This window comes from Pelodiscus sinensis, chromosome 4 (assembly GCF_052426305.1).
Source record: "Pelodiscus sinensis isolate ZL-2025 chromosome 4, ASM5242630v1, whole genome shotgun sequence".
NCBI lineage: Eukaryota > Metazoa > Chordata > Testudines > Trionychidae > Pelodiscus > Pelodiscus sinensis.
This window is the reverse complement of record NC_143055.1, coordinates 59,851,833-59,869,686: the sequence shown is the minus strand read 5'-3', so window position 1 is coordinate 59,869,686 and position 17,854 is coordinate 59,851,833. Positions and strand designations below refer to the sequence as shown.

Here is a 17,854-nt window from a genome sequence, read left to right as displayed (position 1 = left end):
ATGAGAAGTAAATCTTCCTGCTGTTCTGTTTAGGACTGCGTCGCCCACCAGCTCATGAATACCTGTCCCTTGAACACCAACTTATGTATGCAATGTTGCTAATATACAAACAAACCATGACTCTTGACACCTTTTCTTTTTTATTTGCTTTAAAAATAAAAGAAGGAAACAGCACCTGTACTGGGGAATTCAGTGGTTGTGAGGGTGCCAGACTGATAACCCTAGAAAATGGAGGCCTCCATTTCTCAATAGCAGTTGTTCACCATCTGTGGACCATGGACTAATATGTGATCTCGGAACCATTTCTAGCTGCCCCATAAAACTCCTTCTGTTACCATTGGGAAACAGCCACTTTTCTTCAATCAGTGATGCCTCCAATTAGTTTTAGAGCACAGCCCAAGACTCATTCAGGTTTTGCAGGTACCGTTTTTATCCAATTGAGCTCAGAGACACCACTTCTCTGCCCCTCGCACAACTCCTTTGTTTCTTTCTTTGCAAAGTGTTTCTTGGGTGTAAATTTAACCACGGTCAGATTAGCAAATTTTCAGGGGTAACAAACACACAGGCAGACAGAACTAAACTGCAAAGTGAGATGGAAAGATTAGAGTAGTGGGGGCTGCAGGGAACAAGAAGAGATCCACCTCTTCAGTGAAATAAGTAACAAAGACACAAGGTGGGAAGAAGTAACATGCAGCTATGCTCGTTATTATTAAGTGAAGTTATTTTCATCTTGTCTCCAGTAGAATTAATATGAGGAACCAGGACCAGACAGTTAGAAGGGGAGGTATCCCATAAAAGGATCTCAAGGGGTGGTCTACAAAATAAAAAAAGGTTGATGACACCTGTTCTACTGGGCAAGCCAATAACAATGCAAGTTCCTCACAATGCACCACCAATATACTTTAACCCTGACCTCAAGGGACCACCTTGACATGTGACTCCTCTACAGTCTTTGGTCTCTGCTCATTATGGAATTCAAGGCAGATTCTTCATACACCAAGCCACACATTTGTATGCACATCTGAAGCTGAAGGCAGAGAGCATTAGGGTCCCAATGTCTACCCCTAAGCTAGAAGGCCTGACTTTAGGATTGTGACTTCCATTATTGGTACTCTGTCTGGAGGTCTGTTTGCTATATTTGTAACATATTTGCTAATGTATGTCTTTTCTTGATTAACTGTCAGACCTGTTCATGATTACATTGTACTCTCATGTGTGTTGTATCAAGAGGATAAAAGCCTCACAGGTATTTGTAGCAAAGGTTTTAACTAAAGTAGTAGGCCCAGGGCTGGATTTACACTTTACATACCCCTGGGCATGGTGTCGACAGTGCTCCCTTACCCCCCTGCAGCTGACCTTAATTTTGTACAGTTCTAAAGAAGTAAGGTGTCTCTAGAATTCTGGTGCCCATAAGCACATGCCTACGATGCCTAACTGGAAATCTGAGCCTGAATAGACACCAATTTTTAAATCAAAAGTCTAGGTTCTATCCCTAATGTTGCAGGCAGGCAATTCAGCAGGTAACCATGATGTCTGGGAATAGGCAACATGTATACACATCACATAATGTAGGCTATTTAAGTAAACAATGACACAAAGAAGAAAAAATCCTGGAACTTAGGAAAGGCCACCGGCATAATCAACTGAAAGTATTCTATAGACTGTACTTGGAAGATCTAAATTACCTGGTTCAGTGCTCCTAGAAGATACTATTGTGAAAAGTACTCTAGAAAATCCTCAGACAGTGTGGCGGAGAGAGGTATTAGTAATCAACAAATATGGTAAAAGATTTGTGATGTTGATACTTGTCCAATAAGAACTAAAACCACCAAATTAATTTCAGAGGCTACCAAACATTCATCAGACAGAGAGTGATTATTTTAAGACTTGAGAATAGCTATTTCAATACTTGACTAGTGCTGAGCCACCATTCCCCATAACCAGTGCCACAAAGTATTCACTTTCCATGCCCTTTCTTTTCTGATTGCCATGAATGTTACTGAAAGCTGGGGATTCAATTCAATTAAATTTCTTTTTTTTTTTTTTACCAGAAACTTTAGCATTCTTTGAAGATCCGTTTCGGAGCTCAGTTCTTAGTTTTTTTAGTAGTGTATCTCCTTTCAGAATTCCAGTTCCTTCTGTGTCATATCTGAACAGCAAAAAGAGAAAGCCATGATCATATTTAGACTCTTTTCTTAGGGTACGTCTACACTAGCCCCCAGATCGATCTAGGGAGGCTAATGAGGGTGACCGAAATTGCAAATCAAGCCTGGGATTTAAATATCCCGCACTTGATTTGCATATTCCCGTCCAGTCACCATTTTTAGAAATTGACTAACCCGAAGTAACTGCCCGCGTCTACACGTGGCAGGGAAATGGGATTCCGATTTAAAGCCCTAACTCGAATTAGCTGGTATTCCCCCTGCAATGAGGTTTACCAGCTAATTCGATTTAGGGGATTTAAATCGGAATCCCCGTTTCACTGCCGTGTGTAGTCACGGACAGTTACTCTGGGCTAGTCAATTTCTAAAAATGGCGACTGGACGGAAACATGCAAATCAAGCACAGGATATTTAAATCCTGGGCTTGATTTGCAATTTCTGTCGCCCTCATTAGCCTCCCTAGATCGATCTAGGGGGCTAGTGTAGATGTACCCTTAGAATTCATTGCTTCCCCAGCACTGTCACCCTCCTGTGAACACCAAGCACTGACATAACGTCAGTCGAACTAAACCTGTGGAGCAGATTTTTCCAACATACCAAAATTGAACAATAGACGACATTCCCAGCTGTCCCCATAAACTTACTATATATTTTAGAAATGTGCATTTGTCTGTCTGTCCGTTCATGTTTGAGTCCGTTTCTTCAAGAACTCCTTCTAAACGCTAAGAGCTGGGACCACCGAATTTGGAATACAGCTTCCTCTTATAACTTAAAGCAAGGTCGGAGTTTGGTTGTGCCAGGATAATGGGATGTTCCTGGAATTCGACTGTTTCTCATAAAATGGAAAGGGAAGGAACTGGCAGGCAGGTCAGTTACACTGCAGAATGACCAAGGGGGACCAAGGACCAGAGATAGGGACCAGGACAAACAACTATAACGCCATGGGACAGCCGGGGGCAGAGCTGGAGAAAAGGACAGTTATCTACTATATATTTCAGAGAGTTTTTCTGTTTGTCTGTATGTTCCTCATCTGGGGGACATGCACCCTTCCCTCAGCTGTGCCCACTGGAGCTACAGCAGCCATGGAGAGGCATTTCTCACCTGGCCCCAAGCTGTTGCAGTGAGAGAGGACGGGGGTTGTCCTCTCTCCTTGGGCAGACTGCATTCTGAACCCCTCATCCCCAGCCCAACCCCAGAACAATGATTTGAATGAAGAAAAACAAAATGTATTTGAATTAAAGACCTTCAGGGGCTGGATCCAAGCAAGCCAGGGTCTGCATCCAGCCCCCGGGCCTGATGTTCTCTACCCCTGTCACAGATAAAAGAATATAATCAATGAGCCAAGTCCTGAATGCTCAACTGGCCCCGAATCCTCTGCTTCCACTGAAAGCATGGAGGATCCAATGGGCTCTGCATTTCATATTCCGGAATTATGATCTGACCTAATACAGAATACTCCCAACTCAGGAATTACTGTGGGCGAGATGGGTTCTTTTTTTGTAACTGTGGACCACAAGGGTGTGAATGCGCCTCCCATGGATCCCAAAGTAAGCAGGGAAATCAACCCGTCTTCCCCAGCTGGCCAGAATATGGAAGAGGGCGGCTTGGGCAGCGTGCCACTCTGCCTTCTCCTGGCCAGCTGGAGCATGTTTACTTGGAGCTTATGGGGGGTGCTTTCACGTCCTTTGCGCACACACCCCTATGTCTGGGCCTGCGACTGTTTTAAACCTTGTTATCCAAACATCCATATTATGTCTCACTCCCATGACAGTGGGGCAACAGAGAGCTCCCTGTGTGGCCACAGGGACAATGACACCTGATCCCGGCAGGCACAAGGAAGGCTGCAGTTGTAGTAGGGCACACGAGAGTGGGGATGTTAACTAGCGATTCATTTAGTAGTCGAGCAGTTGATGGAATTTCCATCAACTACTCACTAGTTGATAGGCACTTCTGCATTCCTCCTTTGAAATGTACAAGAGCCCCAGCAGGAAGGCCCACTGACTCCGGGCTCCACATGGGCGCTTCTGCTTTGACTCCCGCTGGGGACTCTTGTACATTTCAAAGCTGCCATGTCGCAAGGAGCTCGGGAATCCCCAGCTGATCCCGGACTCCACCCAACATTTCAAAGCAGCAGCACCACAATGAGCTGATCCTGGCCTCAGTGGGACTATGCCACTTTGAGATGCCAGGTGGAGTCCAGGATCAGCTGGGGACTTCCCAGCTAGCCCCGGGCTCCCCGCTGTGCTGCCGCTTTGAAATACCGCAGCGGCATTTCAAAGGGGGCAGCGCCGCATGGAGCCTGTGATCAAGCTGTGCAGCACTGCCCCTTTGCAACGCTGTGGCAGTGTTTCAAAGGCACAGCGCTGCACGGTGCCCGGGATCAGCTGTGCAGTGTTGCCCCTTTGAAATGTGGCTGTGGCATTTGAAAACGGCAGCGTCGCACAGAGCCCAGGACCCCAAGGCTCCATGTGCAGTGCTGCCGCTTTGAAGTACCTCTTTCCCTCTCCTTGCTGCCTCTATCTGACAGAGGCAGTGGAGGGTGGGGGAAGCGACTAGTCAACTATCCTGTTAACTATCCGATAAGGATTTGCTTATCGGATAGTCCTTAACATCCCTACACCAGAGCCCTCTGTGCAGGAAGGGCAGAAGAGGAAACCCTCTGCAGCTCCACAGTCACAAGTGAGCGAGCAGGGCCATTACGTCAGAGGAATGAACTCTTTGCACTACCCTTTCGATTATCCAAACTTTCAATTATGTGAAAAAAAGCCATGTTCCCCAAACTATGTGCATAATTAGGAGCATACTGCTATAATAATACTTGTTCTTACGTAGCCCCTTACAGCTGATGGTCTCAGAGCACTTTACAAAATGGGTAACTATATAAATCAGGTTTGTAATGGAAACTGCATTATGAATAGACTCACAGATCTTTACTTGCAGCAGACCTGCTGTTAGAACTATAGTGAACTAGTGAAAATTCATGTGACCAATATTTCTGTGGAAAGTATCAGCACATACCAGTTAAGAAACTTTGCCATTTGGGCGCACTAGCTGGTTACTACATAGAGGAGCAGACTCTGTTCTGCAGCTGGTTCATGTGTGCAGCTTCACTTGATTTCACTGAGAGTTGTGTGTGCTACAAATTAAGGAGTGGTCAATGGAGTCCTCTGTCCTATGCCTGGACTAAGCATCTTCTCTGCGGCAAATAGGGTAGGAACTAGTACTATGACAGATTAAAGTAGCTTCTGTATATCTTACACTGTCTAGGTGCTCTCTATTTAACTTGTCCCCTCTTTATTTCATCCCATGCCAGCATCACACGCACATACCCTCACAAGTCCACCAGAGAGGTGTGCTTTATTTTTTTAAATGGGAATGAGAATATTATCTAAAACTTGAATCAGAGGTTACCTTCTCCAAAGCTTTTCAAACTCCTCATTTCCAATGTGAAACCCTAATTTGTTAAGCATGTTCTTAAACTCAGGCATCAGAATCCTGATGTCACCACCTGGGTTCTTCTGGGGTAACAGATTGGCAATATCCAGCATCCTATTTCCAACAGAAGACAAGACGATCCTTAATACATTTCAGTCATATGAAACCTACCCTATGCCTGCCCCACTTGAAATTCCCCATTCTCTACAAACACAGAATTACAACACTTCTATTCAAAAGAAAAACTGACCCTACTCTGTGCTTGGGTGCTCCTTTACAGTTGTTTCTTAGCAACGGAAAAGAAGCAAGAAGGTAGCTTTGGTTAGCATTTTTCTTAAATCCTCAGACAATGAGTCTTGAGCCCTCCTTTTAGGGACCACTTGTATAGGCTGGACCTCCCTGGTCTGGCACAGTTGGGACCTGACTGGTCCCAAATGACAGAATTTGCTGGACCAGGGAAAGTGTCCCCTGCCAGGAGCCCCGAGTCAACTGGCTCCCTGCCTCTGTCCCCCACTTTCCTCTTCCCTGCTCTGCTGCCTTTGGCAGCCGGGCTTCTCCAGCCCTGGCCCACGCTGCCATGTGTGGCCAGATTTCTCCATCCCTGTGCAGCCGCAGGTGGCCACACTTCTTTGTCTCCCAACCCTGCACTGCTGCTGGCTGTCGGGGTTCTCTGGCTCTATGATGCCATGGGCACCATACTTCTAAAGCTCCTGGCTCCATGCTGCCATGGGTGCCTGAGGTTCCCCAGCTCCTGGCTCCACGCTGCTGAGGATTGCCCGGATTCTACGGCTCCCAGCCCCGTGCTGTCGTGGGCACCTGGAGTTCCCCAGCCCCAAGCTCCATTCTGCTGCGGGCTGCCAGGGTTCTCCTGTTCCTGATCCCAGCATTGCTATGGAACTCCTCTGGCCCTGCTGTCCTCAGCCCCCACTGGGCTGCTGACCCTCCTGCCATTAGGCTTTGGGGCTCTCTAGTCCAGGAGCATCCGTGGTCAGACCACAGAATACCAATTTTCAGAGGTGCAACCTGTAAAAGGATGCTTTCCTCCCTCATTAACCCACTCTACAGACTTGGATGCTGACAGGGTCAAACCTGATAAATCCTGAACTTTTACCAATAAGAGCAATCAACATGAGAAGAAATATCTCAAGAGATGTAGTAAATTTTCCATCACCTGGAATCTTTAAATCAAGGTTGGATGGATTTCTAAAATATATAGACTAGTTCAGTCACAAATGGTACAGTTTGATGCAGGAATCATGGAGGGAAAATTCTGGGAACAGTGTTACAACAGAGATCAGACTACATGATCACATTGGTTCCCCGTCTATGGACTGCTGCAGAAGCATTTATACCTTTGTTTTGCTTTTTCTTTTAGCTGTGAATGCACCTGTGATGCAGTCATCATGATTCTGTCCCCCCTTTGGTGGCTGATGGGATCGAGCCAGACTGGAGCCCCAGAAGTAGCAGGATCACTAATTGCTGCATATAAGTCTTCAAACTTGATAACGGCTTTGTCCTGTAGCTTAAGTCTGTTACAATGCAGGATTGTGAATGTTAGTTTTTAGTTTGCATTCTCTTCGGTGACATAAAACAGAGAAACCACTTACCAAGAATCATACCGAATGTTGCAATGTTGCCTCTCATCCTTTCCAGAATGAAGAGCGGTAATTAGTGGTGTTCCCCAAGGGTCAGTCCTAGGACCAATCCTATTCAACTTACTCATAAATGATCTGGAGAAAGGGGTTAACAGTGAGGTGGCAAAGTCTGCAGACGATACTAAACTGCTCAAGGTAGTTAAGACCAAAGCAGACTGTGAAGAACTTCAAAAAGATCTCACCAAACTAAGTGACTGGGCAACAAAATGGCAAATGAAATTTAATGTGGATAAATGTAAAATAATGCACATAGGAAAAAATAACCCCAACTATACATATAATATGATGTGGGCTAATTTAGCTACAACTAATCAGGAAAGAGATCTTGGAGTCATCATGGATAGTTCTCTGAAGACGTCCATGCAGCGGCAGTCAAAAAAGCAAAAAGGCTGTTAGGAATCATTAAAAAAGGGATAGAGAATAAGATGGAGAATATCTTATTGCCCTTATATAAATCCATGGTACGCCCACATCTTGAATACTGCATACAGATGTACTGTCCTCATCTCAAAAAATATATACTGGCATTAGAAAAGGTTCAGAGAAGGGCAACTATAATTATTATAATTAGAGGTTTGGAACGGGTCCCATATGAGGAGAGATTAAAGAGACTGGGACTTTTCGGCTTGGAAAAGAAGAGTCTAAGGGGGGATATGATAAGAGGTATATAAAATCATAAGTGGTGTGGAGAAAGTTAATAAGGAAAAATTATTTACTTATTCCCATAATATAAGAACTAGGGGCCACCAAATGAAACTAATGGGCAGCAGGTTTAAAACAAATAAAAGGAAGTTCTTCTTCACACAGCGCATAGTCAATCTATGGAACTCCTTGCCTGAGGAGGTTGTGAAGGCTAGAACTATAACAGGGTTTAAAAGAGAACTAGATAAATTCATGGAGGTTAAGTCTATTAATGGCTATTGGCCAGTATGGGTAAGGAATGGTGTCCCTAGCCTCTGTTTGTCAGAGCATGGAGATGGATGGCAGGAGAGAGATGGCTTGATCATTACCTGTTCGATTCACTCCCTCTGGGACACCTGGCATTGGCCACTGTCGGTAGACAGGGTACAGGGATGGATGGACCTTTAGTCTGAGCCAGTATGGCCATTCTTATGTTCTTATGTTCATGCATCTGCAGATTTTTTCCATACATGTAAGGAATAATTTTTATGTGCATCAAGACATGTGTGAATGAGCACCAGCAGTAGGAACAAAAAACCTAACTGTGGGCGCTGTTGCTATACCTACTTTTAAAAATGAGATAAACACTAAGGAGCTGATCATAGAATCATAGAATACTAGGACTGGAAGGGACCTCGAGAGGTCATCGAGACCAGTCCCCTGCCCTCATGGCAGGACCAAATACTGTCTAGACCATTTCTGATAGACATTTATCTAACCTACTCTTAAATATCTCCAGAGATGGGGATTCCACAACCTCCCTGGGCAATTTATTCCAGTGTTTGACTACCCTGACAGTTAGGAACTTTTTCCTAATGTCCAACCTAAACCGCCTTTGCTGCAGTTTAAGCCCATTGCTTCTTGTTCTATCCCCAGAGGCCAAGATGAACAAATTTTCTCCCTCCTCCTTATGACACCCTTTTAGATACCTGAAAACGGCTATCATGTCCCCCCCGCAGTCTTCTCTTTTCTAAACTAAACAAACCCAATTCTTTCAGCCTTCCTTCATAGGTCATGTTCTCTAGACCTTTAATCATTCTTGTTGATCTTCTCTGGACCCTCGCCAATTTCTCCATATCTTTCTTGAAATGCGATGCCCAGAACTGGACACAATACTCCAACTGAGGCCTAAGCAGCGCAGAGTAGAGCGGAAGAATGACTTCTCATGTCTTGCTCACAACACACCTGCTAATGCATCCCAGAACCATGTTTGCTTTTTTTGCAACAGCATCACACTGCTGACTCATATTCAGCTTGTGGTCCACTATAACCCCTAGATCCCTTTCTGCCGTACTCCTTCTTAGACAGTCGCTTCCCATTCTGAATGTGTGAAACTGACTGTCCCTTCCTAAGTGGAGCACTTTACATTTGTCTTTATTAAACTTCATCCTGTTTACCTCAGACCATTTCTCCAATTTATCCAGATCATTTTGAATTATGACCCTATCCTCCTGAGCAGTTGCAACCCCTCCCAGCAAACTTATCATCTGCAAACTTAATAAGCGTACTTTCTATGCCAATATCTAAATAGTTGATGAAGATATTGAACAGAGCCAGTCCCAAAACAGCAATAAAAGATCCTCACTGACTTCAGTGTGTGGGGCCTCAAGCACTATGTTTTTCAGTGACCTATTTACAATATTCAGTTAAACTCTTGTAAAAAAGACACTTCAATCCAGTCTGCCATTGTACACTTTTAATATGGCATTTTAATCAGTTAAACAAAAATAAGTTGCCTAATTTGATTAGGCATGTCTTAATTTACCTTTTCCCTGCAAAATTCAGAGAAGTCATATTGCATTATAATGTGCTTAAATAATGCAAATTTAAATATTTAAAATGGAGCTATTCAAATAATTAAAATATGTATTTGTGAATCATTTATACACTTGTTGATAGCAGTGATGGAGAGAATTATTAATCAGTCATTAGCCCCTATTATTTGTTCAGTTCTAATTGCAAATAAGCTTGAAATTACATCCACCGTGAAAAAGACATTAGTGCTATGTAGTACGGACAGCTGTGAGGATGTAAGACAATAGAATTCATTAACAGTGCCTGCAACTGTTAATATAATACACAAATATTATTTCTCAGCAACTACGTAATGAATTTACTGTGTGATTATTCGCCTGAATGCAAATCTATGACTTGGTGAAGGGATTATATTACTGTCATAAACCTCTTCAGGGTCCCTAAACAATTTATGTATGGTGCAAAAGAAGAGAATAAAACGACATTCAAAAAGATAACAATGATGAAGCTCACATAGCGATGAATAATGTAAAGCAAAAATCATAGCTGGGAAATTATGGACCAGGCAGTAAAAATATAGAGAAGGATGTGAAGGTTATTGCAAGTAGGAACAATGAAGTGGAGCAAGAATAAGTCAAGCAAATTATTGAGGAAATTATTCCACTTTATTTCATCCTTGTTAAGCTTCCAGTTGAATTACCGTTCTCAATATGACATATTAGATTTTTGTAAAGAAAAATCAATTGAGAAAAGTAAAGATGTTTAGAATATAAGATCCAGAAGAAAATATGAAGAAAACTGACGGTTAAATACAACTCAATTTTCTCACACTCTGACGATATTTTAGCTGCCAGAATATGACAAGGGATGTTAAGAAAAGGAAAGAGATCCATTATTCTTTTTTAGCCAATGAAGATATATAAAAAAATAATGGTCAGAAGGGAAAATATAAGTACAATAACATATTAATATTACAGGCCTGGTTCTTCTCTCAGGGTATGTCTACACTACAGCACTAATTCAAACTAACTTAATTCGAATTAGTTAATTCGAACTAAGCTAATTCGAATTAATGCATCTAGACCTAAAAACTAGTTCGAATTAGCGTTTTGCTAATTCGAACTAGCATGTCCACACTGAGTGGACCCTGAACCGAGGTTAAGGATGGCCGGAAGCAGTACCGGCAGGGCATCAGATTAGGACTTAGAGCATGGACCTGCTGCCTCAGGCTAGCCGAGGACTGTGCTTAAAGGGACCCGACCCCCATCCCAGACAGACAGTTCTCAGGGGTTCTCCGCTCGCTTGTCTAACTCGATGAGGGACAGCAAAGCAGTCCTGGCTTGCAGTGCCCTGAATGCCCACACTCTGCACATCACAGCACTCTGCCATCAGCCCGGTGGCACTTGCCGCAGGCTGCCATCCAGGGAGGGGGGTCAATCGAGGGGCTGCAGGAGAACTTCCACCCCAAGGAACCCGCAGAGCCACCCCAGTCCTCTCCATCGGGAGCTCGTACCCCATTCCTCCCTCACCTCCTTCCACTTATTTCCCCCCCCCCAGTCCTCCTTCCTGATGTACAAAATAAAGGACACATGTGATCAAAAACAGAAACTCTCTTTATTTAACAAAACTGGGGGGGGGGGGAATAAAACTGTGGGGAGACGGGGAAAGGAGGTGGGAAAGGGCAGGAGAGAGTGTGGGAGAGGGGAGGGGGAAAACTGGGAGGAGGGAGCTGGAAGGGGGAAGCAAGGGAAAGGAGGGGGAGGGGAAACTCAGGGATTGGGGTGGGGGTCTCGCTGGGCCAACCGCCTCCGAGCATGGCGAGGGAGGGGGCCTCGGTGTCCCCGGGGGGATAAGGTGGAGGGTGCGGAGGTTGAGGTGGGAGGTATGAACATTGAGGAAGAGGGTGTGGGCGTTGAGGAGGAAGAGGTGGGAGGGGGGGCAGGAGTGGGAGGAGGGACAGTAGTTGGGGCAGCAGGTGCAGGACCAGCATGGGGCACCATGCTCTGCAGCAGGGCCTGCAGGTTTGAGTTCAGCCCTCAGCCCTCAGCCAGCTGCTCCTGGCAGAGCTTTAGGTCTGCCCGCATCCAGGCCTCCACTGTGCGGCGCAGGGCTCACAAGGACCCCAGGTGCTGGTCCCAGTACTCCTGCTCCGTGGTGGTGGTCCGGAGCAGGCCGTGGGTGCGGGAGCATGTCCTGGGCGGGATGGTGCGCCCTGCACGAGCAGCTGGTGCAGCTGTAGAGAAAGAAGAGAAGTGGTCAGTTCTCCCTGGGGACGCAGCGGATGATGCCCAGCCTCCTCCCCCCCCCCCACGACGTGAGGGCGACCATGCCCTGCACCGTCAGAGCCGCTGTACTTGTACAGAGGCCATGGTCAGGATGTCTGGCTCTCCCTGGGACAGGGAGCTGCCCCAAGACCACACCCATGTCCCTGTGCCATGTATAGTGTGGCCAGGGCGGCGGAGGAAAAAGGAGGGGAGATGTCCCCTGCCTCCGTGTAGAGGGGAAATGGGAAGGGAAAGCATTCTACTGGGTCCCACCCCGGGGTCAGGAGCATGTCAGGTCTCTTCACACATGCATGTGCCTATTGGGCCATGGCCCCTGGGTGTCACACAGCTGGAGCCATCTGCCCAAGGGTGGCATGGCACATGCCCAGGTGTCTGCGTGATCCGTGGAAGGCATGGCCCACACGCACGGTCTCTGGTCTCCCTCCCGCTTCCACCCCCGAACTACTTAATTCAAACTACTTACCCGGTACAGTCTCCCTGGACGACCCTGCGGAACATCTTGTGGTGGCTCCTCCGGTGTGCCCAGGTCAGGGCCCTCCGGTCCCAGCTCGCTGTCCCCCAGGCTGGCACAGACCGCCCCGCCCCCCAAGAGTCGGTCGAGGGTGGGGAAGTAGGGGCAGGTGGCAGCCCCTGCTGCGGCGCCGCCCCTGGTGGCCCTGGCGTACACCTGACGCAGATGCTTTACTTTCAGGCGCACCTGCTCCTGGGTGTACCTGTGTCCCTTTTGGGCCATGGAGGCTGCTATGTGGCCGTAGACGGCCACGTTCCTCCACCTAGTGCGGAGATCATGGAGGTTGGGGGCCTTCCCCCAAACCTCAATGAGGTCCATGACCTCCGCACTGGACCAGGAGGGCGCGCGCCGTCTACGGCCTCTGGATGGCCCCTGGGTGCTGGGGGACTGGGCAGGGGACGGCTCGCTGGCACTGGCTCCCTGGCTCATCGTGGGGCCACTGGGTCGGGGCAGAGACCGCTGGCAGGGCTGGCTGTGTCAAGTGCTGTCTGGCCAGAGTCTACCCCTTTAAGGGCCCGGGGCTGGGGGAGAGGAGAGTTTTCCTGGTTGTGCCCAGAGTGGCCACCAGGGGAACCTGGGAAGGGCTAGCCTCCCACTAGTTCGAATTAAGTGGCTACACAGCCCTTAATTCGAACTAGTTAATTTGAACTAGGCGTTAGTCCTCACGGAATGAGGTTTACCTAGTTCGAATTAAGCGCTCCTCTAGTTCGAATTAAGTTCGAACTAGCGGATTGCTAGTGTAGCGCCAATGAAAGTTAATTCGAACTAACGGCTGTTAGTTCGAATTAACTTTGTAGTGTAGACATACCCTCACTTATACCAGTTTTGCCCCAGTGTTATGCCATGGGTTTAAAAGGAGTTATTCATTATTTACATGAATATAAGTGAAAGGACCGTAGGTCCATAACTCTTAGAACAGCTGGGCAATTGAACAAGATGCTAAGATTGCTTATACAATCATCATCAATGGAGGTACTGAAGGCTCAGTGTGGCAGCCATCCATGACAGATAGTGTAGGAATAATAAAATCAAACTTGCAGGGAGATGGACATATGAACAACTATAAATCCTTTTCAATCCAAAGAACTGTCTGAAGAAGAATGAGTTGCAGGATTAGAATCAGGAAATTTACTTTTTAATAATTTGCTTTTTAAATACAAAACTGTGATCTTTTCCACCCTCTTTTACTTTCATCTGATCACATACCTTAGAAGGAGTTGCTGAAACTGCTTGAAGCTGATATACCTTCCCAGAAATTTGGTCAACATCATGAGTAGCACATCTCTATCAATGAATAACAGTAAAAAATATATCTATAGTGTGATTTTATCCAGTCCACCTCCATACATTCATAAAAGACAAAAATAAGCTATTATTTTAGTGGGGGGAATTGGGAGGAAAAATAAAGTACTAAATATATGTAAAAAGACAATTGGCATTGTTTATTATGCTATGTCTACATTTCAGAGCTTTTCTGGGATACCAGATCACATTCGCTTTTCTGAAAAAAAATTTCAGAAAAGTGGATGCAATTTTTCAGCATCCCTGTAAACTTCGTTTTATGAGGAAGGGATGTTCTGAAAGAGGGTTTTTTCCTGAAATTTGGCCCTGTGTAGACAGGCCAAATTTCGGAAAAGCCTTTTTCAGAAGTAAATCGGAAGAAGATACGCAATTTCCATACCGCAAATTGCATTTCTTTTTCCAATTTATCTTTGTAGTGTAAACCTAGCCTCACCTTTAGCTAGATGCATGTATGTGTCAAAATTAAGTAACACATCCCAGAAAATGCAAAACTCTGGTGTGAGGCACATACCTACTGACCTGACCCTTGCCCTCAGGATCATTGTTTTTGAACAGTTGTCTCACAGTAAAATAGCCTCCAGATCTCATTTTTTCATGCAAAATGTGCTCCAGCTTAAAAAATAAAAAGTGATACATATTTACAAATAACACATACTTCTAATATAAAATAAAATAACAATAATAACAATAATAATAATAATAATAAAAGCTACAGGACTCCTTGTCACTTTTACATACTTCTAATATGTACTTTTAACTCATTTCTTCTTCAAGCACAAGAAGAGGATGTTGTCTACCACTGACAAAATGATAAGAAATCAAGAAGGAATAAATGTTCGACAAAGAAATGATGTATTTTTAATAACTATCTGGGGATGAGGGAATATTTTCTGTAGAGTCTTTAGCAAGAAAAGAAAAATGTAAAAATGTTTTCTACTCAGTTGGAATATAGGCTTTCAAGTACTGCTGTGTGACCTAACTGAGTGAACCTTATTGGTAGTGCCAAAATAAATATGATCTTTGCTTTCTGTGTTATCATTAAACCATGTGTTGCCAGGTTACATTATGACAAAACTACAAAATGAGTCTTGAAACGTTTACTCAATTTGTATTTAACAAAGTTTCCATTATCTTCAATGGGATATTTTTCTCTTAAATAACATTATGAGGATGCTATTCAACATAGGTAAATTCATTCTGGAATAATGGTTAATGATTGTGTACAATGTTTCAGAGTTCAAGAAATATGTATGGAGGATGTTACTAGGTAACTGAATTATATAGACTTATGATGACTTATTTTCTGTTTGATAGCGAGCTTCTAAAATCATATATGTAAAGGACTCTATCTATATTTGAACACTGCAGTATAAGTCAAAGGTTATAACTACATATCTTATCACTATACTTGGCTTTCACAGTCCAATTTCATTCTACCCACTTATTTATATGGACTGTGTTTGATTAAAATCATACCTCATCAGCTTCAATCCTGAGCTGTGTCCCAGGCTGAGACAGTAAACTTATCCTTCTGTTAATAAAACTTGCTCTGCTTACTGCTGGGTTTCCAATGTCAGCTCGTTGGCCTAGGTCATTAAAAAAATCAACTTTCAGAAACCATGAACAACATATATAGGTGAAGACAGCTAGGAGACAGGGCACAGAATTCAGTTACAGAGGGACCACTAGATCATGCAGCCTGATCTCTTGTGTACCACAGGCTGCCAATGCCATCCAATATCTGAATATTAAACCCTACAACTGACATTAGACCAAAGCATTAACACCCACAGTAGACACTATTTACCACAGGGAGTAAACAGAAGGGACTGAGGTGCAGCAGTGCCCAAGGTCCCTGCAATGGCACCCCCATATACTGCTATCAGTCAGATCCTGAGCATATGATCCAACAACCATCCAGACAAGCATCTGAGAGAATGAACCCTGATCCTCCCAGACCAATGTCAATTCTTCAGCTATAACTATTTATGGCTATGTCTACACTGCACGCTTATTTATTTCAAAATAATAACTCCCAAAATAACTATTTCGAAATAGTGCGTCCACACTACAAATCCCCTTTGAAATAACACAGATCTATATCAAAATAGTGCCTCCACACTGATTGGAGCCTGAATCACATTTAAAGCCCCCCAGAAGCACTCCGGGCAGGGCATCAGGACAGCAGTCACTTCCTGTAGCTACTTCCTGAGGGTCTCCCCTCTACAGCCGTGTCTCAGATCTCCATTGCCTACCTCCTTGAAGGACAGCAAACTCACATCACATGCTCTGGTTGCTCTTGTGAACGCCACAGCATTTCTGCCATGGAGCTGGATGTGCTGTAAAGCAGTGCAAGGCTCTTGGGGTATGTCTACACTAGCTCGTTTATTCGAGCTAGGTAGGCAAATCAGGGAACCGGGGTTGCAAATGAAGCCCGGGATTTAAATATCCCGAGCTTTATTTGCATGTTCCTGTCCGGCCGCCATTTTTAAATCCCCCTTAGTCCGAACGAACTGCCCGCGGCTACACGCGGCAGTTTAAAGGTTAATCTGAACTAAGTCCTTAGTTCGGATTAACTGTTACTCCTCATTCCAGTCATTTTTATTTGGGGAATATATAATTGGAGAGGGACTGGTGAAAAATCCTGGGAGGGGAGAAGAGAAGCTCAGGGATGGGGCTGGGACTGGCTCCTGCTTTGGATGTATCTGGATGCCTCAGCTGCCCAAGAGGTCCCACTGCCTCATGTACGTGACCTTCAGTGGTCCTGGGGGAGGAGAGGCTAGGAGAAGAAGCCAGTGGGGCAGGTGCTGGAGGAACTTGCAGGGGAGAAAGTGTTGGAGGGACTTGGGGAGATGCGGGTGCTGGAGGAACTTAGGGAGGAACAGGTGTGGGTGCTGGGGGTTGGTGGGTGGTTGTCTAGTGTACCAACTGATAGCCGTGACCACGCTCTCCATGGCGATGGTGATAGAGAAGCACAGCTGGCTGGACAGCTGCTGCTAAATCATTTTCCTCAGGTCCCGGGCAGCCCAGCGCTCTTGGAACTCCTCCTTGAAGTTCCTGTTCAAGGAATGTTCCCGTACCAGGTCGTCTTGGGATCGCCTTCACCTGCAGTTCTCATGGGGTTGGGAAGATGGCATGGGAGGTGGTGGACGTACCATGCTTGCAGCTGGCCCAGCTGTGAAGGTGAGAAGGGCAGTCATCCCAGGAGACAGTTTGCACGAAGCCTAGCCCTCAGCTCTGAGCCGACACCGAAGTCTTGGTTCAGATGATGGCACTGTGCTTCAGGCAAGTCCATCTGTTTCCTAGACAGAAGGCACTTTCCAGCATGGGCATGGATGTCCCAGGGGAGCCTCGCTATTCCCATGTCCCAGGGACAAGCAGACATGGGAAGGTGCTGGCCATGCCAGGAGCCTGCAGGCAGGAGGGGAGTCAAAAGGACAGCTTGGTTTCCTTCCATGTCCTGCACATGCTGGGTCTGGCAGTCGTGGTGTCTCGCAGAGGGAGAACTTCTATCCCTGCCTGCTGGAGGAGAGGGGGGAAGGCTGTTGGAGGAGGTGTGTATGAGCAGCAGATGCCACTTTTTGGAGAGAGTACTACTGAGGTCCCCTCCTCTTCCTGCCCCCAGCAGGCTCCCATGCACAGGATTGGTGTCCTCCAACTCGCCACACTTGACCAGGAGCAAATGCTGCCCGAGAGTGTGATCATGACCCTGTACCGTGTGCAGCACTTCTGTGTGTTTCCAAGACTCCAGCCTTCTTAGTAGTGGCTTGTCGTGGAAAGTTGTCCCACCACAGAGTCAGGAGTAAGGCAGGCCTCTCCAGGAACCTCGTGAGAAGGAGCTACGGGTTCCTGTGTGAAAGCATCATGGGGCTCAGTGCTTCGGACTGGTGTTCCATGTGCACCCACGTGCACAGGCTGCTGTGCAATCCCCAGGCCAAGAAAGATGAGTGAGGTGCATGCAGCCCTTCACAGCCCAAGCCTTCCCCCGCATGTAGATAGGGAAAATAATGGAACTTACCTGAAGTGCCCTCCCCAGCCCTGTCCAAGTCCTGGGAGACATCCTGAGAG

The 17,854-nt window shown here is 45.8% G+C and overlaps 1 protein-coding gene across 3 annotated transcripts in view; it reads right to left on the bottom strand.

Annotated features, from left to right (window-relative positions):
• The window catches only part of LOC102445674 (EF-hand calcium-binding domain-containing protein 6-like), a 114,314-nt gene that overhangs the window by 90,466 nt on the left and 5,994 nt on the right, over positions 1-17,854 (bottom strand). For 2 of the 3 annotated variants that reach the window (XM_075930303.2, XM_089777895.1), the window contains exons 2-7: positions 15,263-15,372; positions 14,298-14,398; positions 13,691-13,768; positions 6,950-7,126; positions 5,574-5,711; positions 2,049-2,149 (exon numbers count right to left, since the gene is read on the bottom strand). In XM_075930303.2, the coding sequence (XP_075786418.2) occupies positions 2,049-2,149; positions 5,574-5,711; positions 6,950-7,126; positions 13,691-13,768; positions 14,298-14,398; positions 15,263-15,372 (705 nt within the window). Of the gene's footprint in view, positions 1-2,048; positions 2,150-5,573; positions 5,712-6,949; positions 7,127-13,690; positions 13,769-14,297; positions 14,399-15,262; positions 15,373-17,854 lie in introns of those variants that run through there. The other variant, XM_075930302.2, reaches the window with a different exon arrangement.